This window comes from Zophobas morio, unplaced genomic scaffold (genome assembly GCF_036711695.1).
Source record: "Zophobas morio isolate AGI-343-1 ecotype UQ-CSIRO unplaced genomic scaffold, CSIRO_AGI_Zmor_V1 ptg000038l, whole genome shotgun sequence".
NCBI classification, from domain to species: domain Eukaryota; kingdom Metazoa; phylum Arthropoda; class Insecta; order Coleoptera; family Tenebrionidae; genus Zophobas; species Zophobas morio.
In genome coordinates this window covers 767,799-786,886 of record NW_026972143.1, presented here as the reverse complement: position 1 = coordinate 786,886, position 19,088 = coordinate 767,799, and the positions used below count along the sequence as shown (strand labels likewise).

At 38.4% G+C, this 19,088-nt stretch overlaps 3 protein-coding genes across 8 annotated transcripts in view; all 3 read right to left on the bottom strand.

The window, feature by feature from the left end:
• Window positions 1-407: 407 nt before the first annotated feature.
• LOC135140033 (shootin-1-like) lies at window positions 408-2,903 on the bottom strand. 5 transcript variants are annotated; one of them, XM_064070413.1, is made up of 4 exons: window positions 1,584-2,903; window positions 963-1,451; window positions 740-913; window positions 408-689 (listed from the first exon to the last, which is right to left on the bottom strand). In XM_064070413.1, exons 1-4 carry the CDS (start codon window positions 2,580-2,582, stop codon window positions 630-632), a joined length of 1,722 nt encoding a protein of 573 aa, XP_063926483.1. In that variant the 5' UTR covers window positions 2,583-2,903; the 3' UTR covers window positions 408-629. The 5 variants fall into 5 exon arrangements, with proteins under 5 accessions (XP_063926483.1, XP_063926484.1, XP_063926485.1 ...); XM_064070414.1 differs by having other exon boundaries at window positions 749-913; window positions 1,584-2,900; XM_064070415.1 differs by having other exon boundaries at window positions 408-913; window positions 1,584-2,062; window positions 2,120-2,898.
• A 16-nt stretch (window positions 2,904-2,919) lies between these two features.
• On the bottom strand, window positions 2,920-5,209 carry LOC135140035 (uncharacterized protein DDB_G0286379-like). The gene is made up of 5 exons (XM_064070417.1): window positions 5,083-5,209; window positions 4,962-5,030; window positions 3,443-4,243; window positions 3,224-3,396; window positions 2,920-3,171 (listed from the first exon to the last, which is right to left on the bottom strand). Coding segments are annotated over exons 1-5 (1,086 nt in total). The 5' UTR covers window positions 5,125-5,209; the 3' UTR covers window positions 2,920-3,170.
• A 2,283-nt stretch (window positions 5,210-7,492) lies between these two features.
• LOC135140208 (jmjC domain-containing histone demethylation protein 1-like) overlaps window positions 7,493-19,088 on the bottom strand; it is a 35,047-nt gene continuing 23,451 nt past the window's right edge. For both annotated transcript variants that reach the window (XM_064070653.1, XM_064070654.1), the window contains exons 3-6: window positions 18,522-18,878; window positions 17,954-18,465; window positions 13,837-14,391; window positions 7,493-9,013 (exon numbers count right to left, since the gene is read on the bottom strand). In XM_064070653.1, coding sequence (XP_063926723.1) covers window positions 7,700-9,013; window positions 13,837-14,391; window positions 17,954-18,465; window positions 18,522-18,878 — 2,738 coding nt within the window. In that variant the 3' untranslated portion in view covers window positions 7,493-7,699. The remainder of the gene's footprint in view (window positions 9,014-13,836; window positions 14,392-17,953; window positions 18,466-18,521; window positions 18,879-19,088) is intronic.

Sequence of the window (19,088 nt, the reverse complement as noted above, 5' to 3'; positions counted from 1 at the left end):
CGTCCGGGAATAAAACCAACGGGGGTTTTTACGCTGAGGGGTAATTCTTCGCAGCGTCTTTCCCCCTGTGAGGGTGGTGCCGTTTCTCCCCCTCCAAACCAATTTTTGTCTATTATTTCTTGCGCTCTCGACAGTGTATGCACTTGTATGAAAGAACGTCTTCCCGCCATTTTTCAAAAACAAAAAAAAAACACAACGTAGGTTCTTATTTGTTAGACGATCACAGCCAAGGCCAAACTTTGAATTTTTAAATTTTTTGCGGGCCTTTCAAACTGTTTTCAAGGTCAAATTTTGAGGCGGGAAGTTTGGGTTATCACAGGGCCAATAGCAGAATTTAGATTCCCCGCGAATTTCGATTGTCAGGTTTTGCCAGTTTTAATAATTACGTGCACCTTGTAAACGAGAAATTTAAAAACCATAAAAAAATATTTTAATATTTCGAAATCTATCACAATATAAATTCAGATATAAAAATTGCTTTTTATTTACATGTACATTTTAAATACATGAAAGGTCTACAACTTCGCAGCGACACCTGAGCTTTGGTACACCTTTAATGTATTTAAAACGTAAATGTAAATAAACAATATAAAAATTTGCATCTAAAATAAAATATACCGTCCCTCTTTCTAAAAAATCTCGTTCAGTTGTACGTTCGCTCCCTCTCTTGTTTCGCCAGCTGGCTTCGTCTGTAAAATTCATCAAAACTATAACCTCCCACCCTTTTTAGCCTTTTAACCTTTCCTACAGAGGAATTATCGATCAACAATCTCGTCAAGCTGGAATGGGGGCTGGTGGAGAACACCTCGCTCACAGGCGTCTCGGGCCTGGAAGGGGGCTTCAGCTTCACCTGCCTCAGCATCTCGGACGACACCAAAGGCTGCGAGGTGCGTCTATGCGGCGTAGGGCGCTCCTGAAACCCCTCTATTAAAAATCAAAATAACCCCATTAACACTACCAACCGTGGCCTTCTTCAACTTCACTTTAAGTATGTCGTCCAGCGAGATAATCGGTCTCGAATTCTCCTTGTTGCTTTTGTTGTTCTTCTTCGGTTTCAAAGGGACGGACTTATTGGCGATGGGCGGCGGAGGCGGGGGCGGTGGAGGCGGCGGCGGGGGCGGAGGCGGCGCGCACCCAGGCGTTATAGCCCTCGGACTGTGCTTCGTGTGGTCCTTCCAGTCGTTGAACTCCACCCGGAACTCGTGGAATTCCGCAAACTCTTGTCGGATTTTTTGCAGTTCTTGGGTGAGCTGCTTGATTTCGTTTTGGTAAGTTGTCTGGAACTCCATCTGGTTGCGGACTTGCACGAGTTCGGACCGGAGTTGCTCGATCTCGGTAGTGCAGTTCTTCAGTTGGTATTGGTAGTCGCTGCATCGACACAAGGAGGTGGAGGAGGAGGAGTTGGCGGAGGTGGGTTGGGAGCGGTAGGTGTTGCAGAGGGACGATAAGCTCTACAGAAAAAAAAAAAACGAAGTTGTAGATTATGCTGATTTGGTGTGACGGGTGACGTGAGAGCGATCGTGTGAAGACAGCTTTACACCATACAATCTTACGTCAATTTTTTTGTTTCAGCATGTACTTACTTTCCTCAAAGCCACCCCAATGTAGTTACACCAGTCGACGATTTTAAACGTCCACTTGATCGAGGTTCTGCTCAGCCTCTTCAACCTGCTGAAGACCACATCGACCCCCCTCTCGCTCTGCTCGGCTGAAAACGTTCGATACCCGGAATTAGACTTAGAAACCCTCGACAAATTATGCACTATAGTAAAATTTTTCTGGCGGTGAGTCTTAGGCGAAACCGTCTTACTGCGCTGCAAATTCAAGAGATTTTCCCTATCCGTGTTGTCGTTCAACGGCGTCGACTGAAACGCGAAATTCGAAACCTTATCGACTTTGACGGCGTCAACATTGCTGTTGACGTTATTTGGACTCTCTTTAATCGGCGAACTTTTCATCAAGTCGGCGATTTTGTCGATGGGCGTCGACGCCAACTTATTATACAGCTGCGGAGTGAAAAACGAAATTTCGCCAAAACTCGGCTCCTTGACGAACCTAACGTCTGCGTGTTGGATATACGGGTTTAAGTTAACGTGAGAATCGATATAGTGAATTTTACTTTTGTCCAAGGGGGCTTTCGCGGGGGATTTGAGCTGGGAGACGATGTCGTCGATGAGGCTGTACTGGCTCACTCGGGGCGTCTCCACGATGTTCTCGTTCACGTTGACGGTCTGCATGCTTTCGTTGGCCTTCGGGGTGCGCACGCTCTTGCTGTCGTCGTGGGGCGGAGTCCCTTGGTTGATGTAGCTCGAGTCGAACAGAATATTCAAGTTTGTCACGTTCATGGTCCTGTTGAAGCTGCCGCGTCTCCTCTGGAAGCGCTCTTTGTTGACGGGGGTGGTTCTAATATTAGAGCGCGACTTATTCCTATCAGGGGGCTCCGTAGGGGTGCTGCACTTGGGGGTGACGGAAATGGACTGGGTTTTACACGTGAAATTGTCGGCGCTTGTGAGCGTGGCGTCTGTAGTGACATTGTTGTTCGCTTTTTGCTTATTTTTGTTAGATTTTCGCCGTCGAACCATGCTCCGTTCAATTTTGAGCTTGAATTGTAACCGTCACTTCTGTCACAACAAAAGAGATATTTATGTTTACATTGCGGGATTTGGAAGGGTCGACGAAATTGGGTCCGTTTTTGTCTTATTCGCTCATACTTAACGTACACGGACGGAATACAGCGTTTTTGGGGTACACACACACAATTTTTTTTGACGTGAGTCGTTGGAAAATTGAAAATCAAATTGAAACGTGGGGGAATTTGGAACGCACTACGTACTGTCAGTCATTGCCAACCCACATCTGGTGAAAGGTGAGAAATTGGATTGGGAGTATGCAACCAATATTACATCGAAAGTACACAAGTTATCTGGAAACGTTTTAATTCTCCAAATATACAAATAATTAAAGCAAGATATATAGATAATATAGTACGTAATTCAAACCGAAGCCATTTACTACACACAGTTCTTATCTGTGTGATATATGGCTCAAAATCATTTTGTAAAACCTAATACTGTAAATGAAACTACATAATCGATAACAATATAAGTCTCCAAAATTGTCTAAGTACACTATTTATAGAATCTATTGAATCACTTGGTATATTAGTCACATCTGGAAAATACAAAGAGTAAAAGAATAATATTTTCAAAAATTAGTAAATTACTAAAATAAAGGGTTATCTTTTAAAGCACTTGTGCTAGACGTAGCATTTGACTCGCTTTTAAGTCTTCGCCTCCCCGCAGGCTTCAATACCACCTTTTGTAATTCTTCAAGCGAAACTCCATGTTGGTTACAATCATTAGAACCATTGGAAGTCTGATGACGTGGAACTGGCTCCTACAATCACGTTACAAACAAACCACCAATTATATTAAATACAAACCGTTTTCCTCAGTTTCTCTTTCTGATTCAGAAGTTCCTCCAATGTAAGGGGCCTCTGATTCTCTTCAGTTGTCTTCCTGTTCTTCGTTTTATCTACCGATTTCGTTATTATTATAGTTATGTTCGGGGATGGAGGCGGAGGAGGAAGAGGAGGAGGTGGAGGCGGCGCAACCCCCGAAGTTGTAACACTTCCCAACGACGAACCTTGGTTTTGTTTCAAAACCCGAATTTCTTCTTTCAGTTTATGAATTTCTTCATAGACTTGTTCCATTCTACTACTAGAAACTTCTAGTTGGTTTTCGCAGTCAGAACATCTGGAAACCGAGCCCAACGACCATGTTTCAGACCGCAAACTGTGCGCTTGTTCTACTGATAAAGAATTCTGATTTTGTGTTACTTGCTCTTTCATATGTTCTACGTCCTTTTTAAGGTCGTGAAGGTGCTGGAGTTCTTTTTTCATGTTCTGGAATTCTTGTGCTAGTTGCTTGACATCGGTACTAGTATTTTCTGTTTGATTTTCGTGTTCAGAACTTGTCGATGCCAGTGATAATACTTCATACAGCAAATGGTTATCATTGTTGGTACTAGAATTTTCTGTTTGATTTTGGTGTTCAGAACTAGTTGATGACAGTGATAATATTTCAGACTGTAGATGGTCGTCATTGTTGGTACTAGAATTTTCTGTTTGATTTTGGTGTTCTGAATTGGACGATGCGAGTGATAACGTTTCAGACTGCAGATTGTTGTCATTGTCATTGATTCCTTCTTGTTCCGGTTCTTGAACATCAATTATGCAGAAATCCTAGACAAATGTTATTCGATAATCAAAACTAGATTGAATTTTGCAAAAAATATCAAAACCGTGATAAGACTTATTAGTGTAATTTCTTTAAATAGAAATATTACAAAATTAAACGTATTTATTTATTTTACATCTGATGAAGTGATGACTAATGAGACGCACTATGTCAAGTTTTAACTTAACCTTGTTGTTTTTATTGATAAAGAAATTAGCAATCAATATACTATCTTGTACGACGTCATTAATTCAACAAGTGTGATCTTATCTAGCGTTCGATTTCTTTTTTATGGCGTCATTTTTAAGTGTATTGCTTGCACATTTTCGACAATCTACCAATCGGAAGTCTCCAAGGTTGAAAGTTTTGGTTCTGCGCAGAAATTTTATCTAACAATTTCAGCCGAGATTTAGCGTCGTGAACATAACAATGAAACATAAAAAATGCATTTTGGAATAAACTTACGTAAGCCAATTTTATCTCTTTTGACTTTCCTCTTCTTAGTCGTAAGTACTGAAAAGTACATACAACAGCTTTGTCCCCACAGGAGGTATAAATAAACAAAATAAGACAAGGTTTTTGGGCCCCTTAGCCTAAATTTTCCCTAAGAATTTACTCCACAGTCTTCGCTTTATTTTTATTTGTATTTATTTGGTGACATATGCTGCTCGAATATTTAAAAATCTGCTTTTCAAAGACTAAAATAAGCAAAATTAAACTTACCGGTGGTACATCTTCGAACGGCTTTTCTAAAGCTTCTACAGCAGGTGTGACTTGGATACCTTCCTTAATCTACGGAAATTACGCTTGTTTAAAAATAAACAAAATCTGATTCAGTACGTACAGTCGGTCTAAAAAAAACACTTAGTATCCCCATCTTTGACATTTGTGTGTGTTACTACATCTTAGCCACTACCGTAACGCAATCGATGCTTCCTCACTTTTGGTTTAATGTGTACTGAGTTACTTGTATAAATGGATGATGATTCATTTATTATCACCTCAAATTTAAAGCTAATATCTAGCCGTTTTTTTATTTGTGGGTATTTCCAAAAGACAAAGATACCTATTAACCGACTTGTCAGATCTTATAGGTACTCTGTTATTTTTTAAGCTAATGATTTCTATCAATTATTCTTTGTTGAGTTATTAATAGTTTTACTATATCTGCGATTTCGTCACAGAAACATTCACCTGTTATTTTTACTAGGCTAGATAGAGGTGAACTTTCTGATTTGCTTGTGTTGTGTTTATCTTTAAGCGGTTTTTGACTTAATACTCACATTTACCCTCAATATCTAAATAAATTTAATCAACACTGATTTACTATCATTTAGAATTTCAGGTTAATGACATAAATACCTTTAGATCATTTATCAGCGTGATCATTTGACATAGATTAAAAATCGTGGTATAAATACAAAAAAAGAAGAATTTTCTTAAAAATACTGTCACATGTGTGTACCTATTTACTTTTTAAAATATTGTAGTTGGCATATTATATCGCGAATCTGTAAAAACTGGTTCTAGCCAGAAATACGGAACTAGTGGTTTGTTATTCCTTTGTTAAAAAAATGTAATATATAGATCTAACATTTCTCCTCATAACAACATGATTCGTTCTCTGCGTAGCTTCGGGTAGTTCTGTGTCATTTTATTTTTTTGTGAACGATCTATTCCACCAGTTAGACAATTATCTGCTAACTGGTCACGATTTAAAAATCTACTAGAAAATTTCACTTCTAATATTGCTATTCCACGATTATATTGTCTGTACGAATTAATTGCTATTTTCTTCCTACAAACTATTTTTATTGTCCTGTAGATAAGACAAATAGATCTATTACCGAGGTCTCCATAAATCGAATCTTCAAGGGGCTTTAGATTCTTTTTAGTTATAGAAATTCTGAATTAAAGAAGATAAAAAAAACTTTACAAAAACAGTTTTATTATTTACTTTTCAGACAATCTTCCTCTGTAGTGGCCCAATTAATTTTTTGTTTCAGTTTTACATACTTATGAATATGATCATCAGAATCATACAAATTATGCTTTCCAACCCCAGTCTTCTAAAATCAGTTCTGTACAGTTTTTTCAGTGACGTCAGCGTTTCATAATTAGAAGTAATTTCACCACGAAAGGGTACAGGGGCGGGGCTTAAGTTGCGCGACTTGTAGCCGGGCCATCAGTGGCGTAACATCGATGCATTGAGAAGGGAGGCTTGGCTGAGTTATACTTCTTTCAAAAACAATTAAAAAAAGAGCAATTTCTACAAAAGAATACAGACAACCATTTAATAAAAATAAATTAATTTGTTAAAAAAATAGACTTACCTAACAATAAATTATGATAATCTATCACACAAAATTTGGTATTTTTTAATTATTAAACGAGTTTATAATGTGAGGGATTATAGCATGAGTAAAAAATTTCACGAACCCCTCATTATAAACCAGTATCATATACTATTTTATAGTCGACTAGTCTTAAATCAACAGTTAAATCTTTAGATAAAACTCTGAGAATAAGTAACCTATGACTATAATTATATGGTTTTTAATTTTCTGGTACAATTTATCGATACCGTAAAGTCGGATTATAAGGCTTAACGTTTTCTGTCTTTAACATCGAAGTAATAATCACGGTTCATATTCTAGCATAATTGTCGTTTATAACTAGAGCTTCGACTGTACCATAATTGAACAGTTATTATTGCTCACTAAAAATTACCTTTTTACTTCTTTTACTTACTTTTTTATTCAACTCATACTTCAAATACAGCACTAACAATTGTTTAAATTCTTTTTCTCTAATGTCAACGCTAATAAAATAGAAAAGTGATATTTTTATTAACTGCAATAATATTTTAATATCTCAAAATTGAAATATTCATCGCCGCTGCCACTGCTTGCACGATATTTGTAAGGCCAAACCAAAACAATGTTCTGCGCACTCCCACCATCTGTACCATTTCATGTTGAAAGCTACTCTAACACTTTTGTTGAAATTCTATTTTTTTATGATGACATACCTGACGACAATTTCAAATTTTGGGCGCCAATTCAGTAACTGCCACCTTCTTATTGGTTTTTAGGGGCGCTCATGTCAAAATTGACAATTGTGAATAATTCAGGATTGCCAACACAAAAATTTGCTTCAGTCATTAATAGTCACCTCGTATTTATTTATTTATTAAAAAAAGAACTGAATTAACTTTAAATCATTTTTCGTATCTGAGAAATGAAACCCTGAAGAATAATATAAAAATTGTATTTTCATTTCCTATCGTTACAATATATCCAAATGCTTATGAAAGAATAATACTCTATGTACAATGCGTGCACATAATTGCACTCGAACCAAACATAAGCATCCGTCTTAACATAGACATAAAGCAGAATTTAAGTAAACAATAAATAAAAAAAATTACGTATTACATCACAATTGAAACCAAGTCAAACTCATTGCACCTTCTGCTGCCTCTTGTCCACCAACTTAATATCCCTCACTTGCAGATTCTTATCACTCTTCGCCGCGAACTTGATCAGCGCTTGCGTCGAAATCTGCAGCGCGTGTCTACAGTCCAACCTCACCAGACTCTCGCACTTGCTCAGGTGGTCCAGACTCGTCTCCGTGACCAGCTTCGAGTGGCTCAGATCCAGGCTGACCAGCGTCGTCAGCGTGTTCGCCGGTTTCGTCGTCAGCTGCGCGATCCCGGCGTCCGAGATCCGCGGACACAGACTCAGACTGAGGTGCTGCAGGTTGGGGAGGTACTGCGTGACGTAGCGCATCGCGATGTCGGTGACGTCGTCCCCGGCGAGCTTCAGCGTGCGCAGGTTCCTGAAGCGGATCTTCTCGTCGGCCAAGCCGCGCCGCGAGTCGTTGTTCGGGCCCAGGATCTCCCGGAGCGCCGAGTCGCTGAAGTCCGAGATGAAGCTCAAGTCCAGGTGGTTGAGCATGGCCGAGTGGTTCGTGCGCAGCGAGATCGCCGTCTTCACGTTGACGCTGACCAGACTCAGCTCCTTCAGGTTGCTCAGCCTCTGGATCAGCCACGGCAGCTGGAACTTGTTGATGTGGCACCAGTCGAGGTGCAGCACCTCGGGCTGCCGTCGCACCACGCCTTTGAGGATGTCCGACGAGATGTGCTTCCTGGTGAACTCCATGACGCGCCACAGCGACGGGTCGATGGAGTAGGTGGCCCAGGTTTTGCACACGAGCGCGCACACGAGCAGGTCCTGCGGGTTGAGGTACCTGAAGACGTTGAGCACGCAGCGCTTGTCCAGCGCCAGGTTGTTGGTGGGGAGGGGGTTCATCATCATGATGGGGGCGGGCCGCACCACCACCATGGGTTTCTTCAGCAGCTTGGTGGAGTTGCTGGCGATTTGCTGGGCTAGCTGCATCCGGAAGGCGGTCTTCCGGGGCAGGTCGCTGGTCTGGGTCTTGGTCTCGATGTCGGCGCCCTCGCTGCTGCGCCGCTTCTTGATGGGGAGCAGGTCTTTGTTGTCTTTATTGTCGTTTTCGCTGCCGGAGTCCGAGTAGTGCTCCTGGTGGACCTTGTTGTCGAAGGCGCTCGACGCGTCGGAGCTGATGGACATCCTGCGCATGTCCGAGGACTTCTGGCGGGCGCGGAAGTGGCGCGGTCGGTAGTCGGTGTTCTTGCCGAGCTTACAGCACATGGGGCACTCCCACGAGTTGGGCATGTCCTCGTTGATGTAGCCGGTGAAGTCGGGGCAGAGCCGCTGCACGCACATGGGGTGGGCGATCTCGTAACACACCTGAAACAAAAAAAATCACCATATATATGTGGTTCATGATTCCGCCTTTTATCAAAAAAATCTTTCTCACATCTCGCACTCCCCCATTTTTCCAATTCTTCAGGGAGAGCTCGAATTCCCGCTTCACGAAACAGATAAAATTCCCCCTAATATCGCCGTTTATCGTTCGTTAAAAGCAAAAATATCATTTTATTTTATCGTGGAACGAAGAGCAACCTCGCCAGCAAATAAATCTCCCCGTATCGCTTTGAACTCGTACATTCACTCAATCAGCGTTAAAACTAGTTCGCCGAACTACGACCTCCTCTGTAGCACACCTGTTCTTTCAAATGAGTAAACTTCAGACGAATTCCCGACATTTGTGGATTAGCGGAGAGGAAAATAAGTTCCAAGGTCGTCCCGATCGATCGCCTCAAGAAACACCAAAAATTCGACGATAGTGCGAAAAAATCGGTACGTTTGCGAAGCCATTCCGAACTTTAATTATGAAGAACAAGTTTTAATGAGTTGCTTTGTTTAAATGGATGTGGTAAAAATGGCGGAGGCGCCGGGTTTACACAGTGGGTATTAAGTTTCTTTAAACTTGGTAGGTTTTGTTTTACGTTAATTTCCTTAAAATAAATTAGATTGTCTTAATTAAGAACGGACTTCGTTTTCGCGCAGCCGTAAACTTGCGATTCGAGGATCGCAAAAACAAATAATTAAAGTCTAGTTTAATCGAATGATCGAAGTCGAGTGTGTTGAATGGACGCAGGAGATTTAATAGTTTTGTTAGTGCTTGACGTCGGTGTGCGAAGTCTGCCGTGAATATTAACTGGCGCAGAAAATTCAATTTAGTGTTAATCGTCACAGTAGGAAGGTGTGATGAAAATATCCACATAAAATACGGGCGAACCTCTCGCAGAATTTATTTTATTTATTAATGTTTTTAAAATGGAAGCTCCCGCTGTGTCGACACCGAATGTAAAAGAAACATTAATACGTCTAGAGCGTTAATAATTCATGCTCGAATGAAATATGTATTGTTTGTGTCGATAGATGGTTGATGCTTTTTTCGCTTTTTAATGAAAATGATTTATTCATTTATGTCGAATTTGCATTTACATTTGGCGTTTTTTTATTTGAGTTTATAATGATGTTGATATAATTTGTTCATTTTTTTTTCAGATGTGTATTAATTCCACACAAAATGTGACAGTTGCGGAACAAGCGAAAAAAAAAAAATTCAAGCTGAAATTTAACTAAATTTTCAATCAGTTTTTCACACAAATTTTAGTTGGGGTTTTCAACTTCATCAGGATTTTTTAGATGGTACGTACAGGATCGGTAAAAACGGTTTAAAATTTCATACAGGTACATAAAATTGCAAAAATATGTACATAATTTTCACCGAAAGTTACCGTATCATACATATGTAACACTTATTGTCCTAATGAGTAGATAATAATAGGCTATTTGTTGTTTAATTTACTTTAATTAGCTACAAAAGTTGCTACTTTATTTAGATATTTAAATTTCCCGCTTCCTTGAGACACGTAGCAAATTTATCTTAATTCGAGATAAATTATTCGTTGTCTACTTGGTGGCAAATATATCAAAAAATGTCAAAAAAGTTAGGTTATAATTGACATTTGTAACGAGCAATTAGTAATCATCAGTCATCACAACGAAGCGGCAAAAACACGAAATTTCAAAGCCAGCTTTATTCTTTCTAGTTTCTTAGAAAATCTAATAAAAAACTTCTTTTTACAAAAACATAGTGATGGCAGTTTTTGCATAGTATGCAACTTGCCATTGAATTTGATATTTATAGCGCAATATACATATGTGAAATATCGATTTTGAAAAAAATGTAAAAACCTTTCACCTTTATGTTTTCGACTTTAATGTTGGAGTATGCTCTGCTCATTTGACAGGTGACAGCAGATCTTGACATAAACAAAGTCGCAGTATACCGTCTGAAATTCAATTATTTTGCACCGATATAATGATCTATCTAATGGTATTGAATTAAAAAACAATTCGTCGTTTTGGAAAAATGTCAGCATCCCAAATAAAATCACAAATAATTTTAATTTTTTTGAAGTTTCGTAGTGCTACTAATAAAATTACAAAAATATGTAGTTAGTACAAGAGACCCTACTTTATTTAAACACTTAAATTTGCCGCCTCCTGGAGATATGTAGTAAATTTATAGTAATTCGAGTTGTGTTATTCGTTATCCACCTGCCCGACGGTAAAAACATAAAAAAATATTAAAAGTTAGGTTATGATTCATATTTGTGACAGGTGATTAGTAATCAACAATCATCACAACAAAGCGGCAAAAACACGAAATTTCAAATCCAGCTTGATGTAGAATCTTTTATAATCACTTGTCTTCTTAGTTTCTTAGAATATCTAATAAAAAACTTCTGTGTATTGTAGAAAAAATATATCATTGATGCTTTTTGTATAGCAAGCAACTTGACATTGAACTTGGTATTTATGGTTCTGAGATATCGACTTTAAACAAATGTAAAAGACTTTCAGGTTTTTGTTTTACATACCTTAATGTTGAAATATGCTTTGCTCATTTGACAGGTGACAGTAGACAGTGACGTAAATAAAGTTGCAATATACCGTTTAAAATACAATTGTTTTGCACAAGTATAATGATTTAATGATAATGAATAAAAAAAATTGTTCGTAGATCGTCGTTTTGGAAAAATGACAGCATTCTATATAAAAACACAAATGGTGTAAATTTTTTGGAAATTGCAAAAATAAGTATATAATTTTAACTAAAATTACCGTATCAGATGTAAGACTAATTTTCATAATGAGTAGATGATAATATAGATTATTTGTTGTTGAATTAATTTTAATTAACTGTGGTAAGTAGCTCAATGAAGTAATAAGAGATGCTGCTTTATTTAAATATTTAAATTTGCCGCTTCCTTGAGATCCGTAGCAAATTTATCATAATTCGGGCTGAAGTATTCGTTGTCTAATTGTCTGGCGGCAAATACATTAAAAAAAAAATGTTAAAAAGTTAGGTTATGATTAACATTTGTGACAGGCGACTAGTAATCAACAATCATCACAACAAAGCGGCAAAAACACGAAATTTCAAAGCCAGCTTGATGTACAATCTTTTATAATCACTGCTACATTGTTTTCTTCGTTTCTTCGAATATCTAATAAAAACTTCTTTGTGGAAAAAAATATCAATGATGCTTTTTGTACAATAAGCAACTTGACATTGAACTTGGTATTTATGGTTCGATATATCTGAAATATCGACTTTGAAAAAATGTAAAAACCTTTCAGGTTTTTGTTTTACATACCTTAATGTTGAAATATGCGTTGCTCATTTGACAGGTAACAGTAGACACTGACATACATAAAGTTGCAATATACCGTTTAAGATACAATTGTTTTGCACAGGTATAATGATTTAATGATAATGAATAAAAAAAATTGTTCGTAGATCGTCGTTTTGGAAAAATGACAGCATTCTATATAAAAACACAAATGGTGTAAATTTTTTGGAAATTGTAAAAATAAGTATACAATTTTCACTAAAATTGCCGTATCATATGTAAGACTCATTTTCATAATGAGTAGATGATAATAGATTATTTGTTGTTGAATTAAATTTAATTAACTGTGGTACGTAGCTCAATGAAGTAATAAGAGATGCTACTTTATTTAAACATTTAAATTTGCCGGTTCCTTGAGATCCGTAGCAAATTTATCATAATTCGGGCTGAAGTATTCGTTGTCTAATTGTCTGACGGCAAATACATCAAAAAAATGTTATAAAGTTAGGTTATGATTGACATTTGTGACAGGCAACTACTAATCATCAATCATCATAACAAAGCGGCAAAAACACGAAATTTCAAAGCCAGCTTGAAGCTTTTACAACCACTGCTGCATTGATTTTAGTTTTTTCGATTATTTAATAATAATTAACTTCTCTTTACAAAAACACTGATATAATGATTTAAAGCAATGAATTAAAAAAAAATAGTTCGTCGTTTTGGAAAAATTACAACATCCCATATTAAATTATAAATCATTTAAATTTTTTGGAAGTATTTATTGGGGTTTTAAGTTTTATTATTATCATCATCAACCACCATCATCAATAAATGCGAAAGTATACTTAAAAGAAATTATACACTTTCATACATTTTCTTTGAAATTTTAAGACAGTGGGAAATTAATTTTGTATCTACAATGTGAAACTAATTATCATTTCCTGAAATAATCAAGTTGTGAAGTTAATTCTCTAAGTAAAAATTTACTAGTGAAATATAAGCAATATTAATAACATGCACTTTTGCAAAAACGGGTTCATAAACCACCGATAGAAATGTTATTTTATAAATTCTTAGTAGTATGAGTCACAACAATCAATCCAGACCATAGACAGACGGAAACGGGCGATCTACTCTTTCATGCGCTATAGGTTATGAAACTTCGCGAAAATATGAAATTAGGCTTGCCTCGGTTTAAAAAAAAACTACGAAATTAAATTAGACGCTCAGTAAGTAAAAAGCACGAGATTTTGCTTGAAAAAAAAAAAAGTGAAAATGTTATTTATCTTATAATAATAATAACAATAATAACAATAAATGAACTGACTTGTTCCTGGCTGTCCAGTCCCCTCAAAAAAAAAAAAACCCAACACAACTCAAAAACTCCTCAAACACTCCTACAAATCGCACATTAAACCCTCCACTCGTCCAACTTCTCCCAAAAACCCACCTCCTTATCGCCGCCCCACCACCTCCCTTTTCCCCCGACAAAAACCCAAAGATAAACAAACTCACCGAACACTCCATCAGGTTGCTGGCGCTCTCGCACCTCTGCGGCCCCTTCTGGAGCGGCGTGACCGGCGTCTGGTTCCAGCCGTCGAGGCCGCAGTGGACGCAGGCCGCCGTGACCGGCAGCATCGGCTGGAGGCACTGGCGCATGTTGCACGTCTGCTTGGCCCGTCCGGGCCCACCGAACTTGACCATGTCCAGGCAGAAGCTGCACTCGCCGCAGTCGCTGCGCTGGCACGCCTCGCACTTCTTGCACCTGGTGCGGCGGCGGCGCGGGCCGCCCTTGTCCGGCCCGCCGCCGCCCGGTCGCGGCTTGAACGCCGGCTTGGGCCGCACGCCGCCGTTGGTCTTGACGAACGGCCGCGGGTACAGCGACTTGCGGTGCTCGGGGTCGTCGGGCAGAAAGAGCACGGGCCGGCCGGTGACGGCGAGCTCGCGGCTGTCCTGCCGGTGGAGGCCGATGAGGGTGCGCACGTCCTGGATGAGCGAGACGGGGTCGCGGATCAGGTCGGGGACGTTCTTCTTGTTGGCGGGAAGCATGTGGAGGTACATGACGATTTCCTGAAAAAGAGGGTTATGGTTTGATTTCAGATTTGAGAAGATTTTTCAATTTCAGTAGATTCAGTTAGATTCTTAAAAATAATTTTCTTAAATTTAATTTTGAAATGTTTAAAATTAGCACAAAGAAAAGACTGCAGAATTCTATCTGGAAAAGAAGAGTCAGAAAAAGAGAAAAAGTAGACGAATTTCAACTTCAGTTTGGATTTGAAATTGAAGAACGAGTTGAAAAAATTCTAGATGAATTCTGTTCCAAAACCGGAAGAGACAGAAGAACTTTGATGTTGGACGTTGAAAAGAGAAATTAGTTAATGTAAGTTTTAGAAGATTTTAGAAGAATTTGAATCTGAAATAAGCAAATTTTAAAAGGATTATATTTTGAACGACGAAGTAAATGAGTTTTGTGCGAAACTAAATTGAAGAAAGAGCTCTAGAAAATTCTAAAAGAAAATCTAGAAACATTCTATCTGGAAACGAGAAGAACTAGAAAATTTCGATTTAGGCGCATGAAGATGTTAAAGACAAGTGAATTTACGCGAGTTCGAGAAGAAAAGAGAAAACATGGACGAATTTCAACTTCAGTTTGTATTTGAAGCTGAAGAACGAGTTGAAAAAATTCTAGATGAATTCTGTTCCAAAACCGGAAGAGACACAAGAACTTTGATGTTGGACGTTGAAAAGAGAAATTAGTTGATGTAAGTTTGAGAAGATTTTAGAAGAATTTGAAGCTGAAATAAGCAAATTCTAAAAGGATTCTATTTTGAACGACGATGTAAATGAGTTTTGTGCGAAACTGAATTGAAGAAAGAGCCCTAGAAAATTCTAAAAGAAAATCTAGAAACATTCTATCTGGAAAACGAAAAGAACTAGAAAATTTCGATTTAGGCGCACGACGATGTTAAAGACGTGAATTAACACGAATTCGAGAAGAAAAGAGAAAAAGTGGCCGAATTTCAACTTCAGTTTGGATTTGAAGCTGAAGAACGAGTTGAAAAAATTCTAGATGAATTCTGTTCCAAAACCGGAAGAGACAGAAGAACTTTGATGTTGGACGTTGAAAAGACAAATTAGTTAATGTAAGTTTGAGAAGATTTTAGAAGAATTTGAAGCTGAAATAAGCAAATTCTAAAAGGATTCTACTTTGAACGACGAAGTAAATGAGTTTTGTGCGAAACTGAATTGAAGAAAGAGCTCTAGAAAATTCTAAAAGAAAATCTAGAAACATTCTATCTGGAAACGAGAAGAACTAGAAAATTTCGATTTAGGCGCATGACGATGCTAAAGATAAGTGAATTAACGCGAGTTCGAGAAGAAAAGAGAAAAAATAGACGAATTTCAACTTCAGTTTGGATTTGAAGCTGAAGAACGAGTTGAAAAAATTCTAGATGAATTCTGTTCCAAAACCGGAAGTGACAGAAGAACTTTGATGTTGGACGTTGAGAAGAGAAATTAGTTGATGTAAATTTGAGAAGATTTTAGAAGAATTTGAACTAGAAATATACAAATTCTAAAAAGATTCTATTTTGAACGACGAAGTAAATGAGTTTTGTGCGAAACTGAATTGAAGAAAGAGCCCGAGAAAACTCTAAAAGAAAATCTAGAATCATTCCATCTGGAAACGAAAAGAACTAGAAAATTTCGATTTAGGCGTATGACGATGTTAAAAACAAGTGAATTAACGCGAGTTCGAGAAGAAAAGAGAAAAAGTAGACGAATTTCAACTTCAGTTTGGATTTGAAGTTGAAGAACGAGTTGAAAAAATTCTAAATGAATTCTGTTCCAAAACGGGAAGAGACAGAAGAACTTTGATGTTAGTCGTTGAAAAGACAAATTAGTTAATGTAAGTTTGAGAAGATTTTAGAATAATTTGAAGCTGAAATAAGCGAATTCTAAAAGGATTCTATTTTGAACGACGAAGTAAATGAGTTTTGTGCGAAACTGAATTAAAGAAAGAGCCCTAGAAAATTCTAAAAGAAAATCTAGAAACATTCTATCTGGAAACGAGAAGAACTAGAAAATTTCGATTTAGGCGCATGACGATGTTAAAGACAAGTGAATTAACGCGAGTTCGAGAAGAAAAGAGAAAAAGTAGACGAATTTCAACTTCAGTTTGGATTTGAAGCTGAAGAACGAGTTGAAAAAATTCTAGATGAATTCTGTTCCAAAACGGGAAGAGCCAGAAGAATTTTAATGTTGGACCTTGAAAAGAGAAATTAGTTATTGTAAGTTTGAGAAGATTTTAGAAGAATTTGAAGCTGAAATAAGCAAATTCTAAAAGGATTCTATTTTGAACGACGAAGTAAATGAGTTTTATGCGAAACTGAATTGAAGAAAGAGCCTTCGAAAATTCTAAAAGAAAATCTAGACACATTCTATCTGGAAACGAAAAGAAGTAGAAAATTTCGACATAGGCGCACGACGATGTTAAAGACAAGTGAATTAACGCGAGTTCGAGAAGAAAAGAGAAAAAGTAGACAAATTTCAACTTCAGTTTGGATTTGAAGCTAAAGAACGGGTTGAAAAAATTCTAGATGAATTCTGTTCCAAAACCGGAAGAGACATAAGAACTTTGATGTTGGACGTTGAAAAGACAAATTAGTTGATGTAAGTTTGAGAAGATTTTAGAAGAATTTGAAGCTGAAATAAGCAAATTCTAAAAGGATTCTATTTTGAACGACGAAGTAAATGAGTTTTGTGCAAAACTGAATTGAAGAAAGAGTCCTAGAAAATTCTAAATGAAAATCTAGAAACATTCTATCTGGAAACGAAAAGAACTAAAAAATTTCGATTTAGGCGCATAATGATGTTAAAAACAAGCGAATTAACGCGAGTTCGAGAAGAAAAAAGAAAAAGTAGACGAATTTCAACTTCAGTTTGGATTTGAAGCTGAAGAACGAGTTGAAAAAAATTCTAGACGAATTCTGTTCCAAAACGGGAAGAGACAGAAGAACTTTGATGTTGGACGTTGAAAAGAGAAATTAGTTAATGTAAGTTTGAGAAGATTGTAGAAGAATTTTATTTTGTTGATAATATTTCTAGAGAAAAATTTGATTTAGACGTAAGTATAAAGCAGCGACGAACCTTTTTGTTAACGCTATTAAAATAAAACAAAAAAACTGATTCATCGTAAATCAAGTGGTCGTAAACCTTTAATTTATGATCATAAATTAAAAAAATAAAGCATAAATAGATCAATAAAATTCAAAATTGAATCGATAACAGCTGATATCACGGCATGCAAAAATATTGAATTAACTGCACTTTTTCGTATAATAAAATCAACATTAAAATGCAAACAACCACACAAAAATAAAATCGGTGTTTCGCGGCGTCGAAAACTTGTTTTCCAAACAACCAAAAAACCGATCAAACAAATTAAAATATAAATCCCCACGAAACACGAAGTTTGTAATTACAAAAAAAAACTGTTTAAAAAGTCCTTAAACTTTTTAACTACTTAAAAAAGCGAACTTATCTCTCATCTCTAAACTTTGAATATCCGCAACATCGCCCCCAGAATCGAAGCGAACTACACAAGCTCCGCCCCTCGACCCGTAGCACCTACCTTCAGCCCGTGTAGCTCCGCCTGCGTCAGGTGTATGTGCGGCCGCTCCGACGGAATGGGCGTGTCGTGGCCCGTCGTCAGGTGCGAGTTCCCCAGCAAACAGTGCACGTACCGCTCCAGCACGTACCACAGCATCTCCGTAAAGAACGGATACCGGAACTTCTGCGGCACTTTCGTCGTGTCCTCCACGTGTGCGATCTTCAACTGCTTATCGATCCCGTACGAGTGCAGGAAGTTTCCGCCGAACACCAGCGAGTCGACCGGCGTGTACACCGCGTGTATCCACCCCGTCGGAATGAAGAACGTGTTACCCTCCGTCAACGCGATCCGGGCGCACTTGTCGACCGTGTCACCGAAAAAAATGTCCGACTGCTTCCCCGAGAGCACCCAGCGCTCGTACAGGGCGAGGTTGTTCTCCGTGGGCGGGATCAACCAGAACACCTTGCCGCCCTTGAGGATGTGGTACCACACGGAGGTGCCGCCGAAGTCCACGTGGAAGTCCGTGTAGCAGCCTACAATACAACAATAACAATAATAATAATGTTCTTGGTGACACGAAAATTCGCACCTTTGACGGACATGAGGCAGTACTTTTGGACTTTGGGGTACTTCATGTCCTCCAGGAGATTAGTGGCCTCCGTTTGGCTCTCTTTCAGGTGGCGCGGCCACACGCAGTCCACCCAGTCCACCTGGCGCACCACCGTAGGGCTCTGGACGTAGTTCTCGAGTTTGGTGTGTGAGAATTCGAGCGAGATTACGTTCAAGAGCTTGTCTTTATCGGGGTCCTCGTAGTACTTCTGCCACTCTTTCATCGTCATTTCGCTGTTCTTCTGGGTGTTGACGTCCATCACGTCGAGGACGCGGCGCGAGCCGACGCACATCCGGACGTCGTTTATCGAGAAGTTGGACGTCGGGACGCGCAGACCTGTCAAACGGAAGCAGATAATCTGTTTAACTTGATAATGGAGGAGCATTCAATGAAAGCAATAATTATTAAGTCACCGGTTGCGGCGGCGTGTCGTAATGGTGAATAAGAGTTATTTTGTGGAATGGCTTATGATGCGTAACGTAAAATGCGTTCCCACCAAAACACTGATGACGTCATCTCGAAAATTATTCATTGATCGAACGAAGT

What these genes read in the sequence shown, in the direction of transcription:
- LOC135140033 (XM_064070412.1), bottom strand. Translation starts at nt 2,582, where the DNA reads ATGGTTCGACGGCGAAAATCTAACAAAAATAAGCAAAAAGCGAACAAC. An exon ending in TTGGGGTGGCTTTGAGGAAA is followed by an intron (nt 1,452 to 1,583) that starts GTAAGTACATGC and finishes TTTTTTCTGTAG; the next exon opens with AGCTTATCGTCCCTCTGCAA. An exon ending in TGAAGTTGAAGAAGGCCACG is followed by an intron (nt 914 to 962) that starts GTTGGTAGTGTT and finishes GAGGGGTTTCAG; the next exon opens with GAGCGCCCTACGCCGCATAG.
- LOC135140035 (XM_064070417.1), bottom strand. Translation starts at nt 5,124, where the DNA reads ATGTCAAAGATGGGGATACTAAGTGTTTTTTTTAGACCGACT. An exon ending in GTGTTTTTTTTAGACCGACT is followed by an intron (nt 5,031 to 5,082) that starts GTACGTACTGAA and finishes TAATTTCCGTAG; the next exon opens with ATTAAGGAAGGTATCCAAGT. An exon ending in AAGAGAAACTGAGGAAAACG is followed by an intron (nt 3,397 to 3,442) that starts GTTTGTATTTAA and finishes ACGTGATTGTAG; the next exon opens with GAGCCAGTTCCACGTCATCA.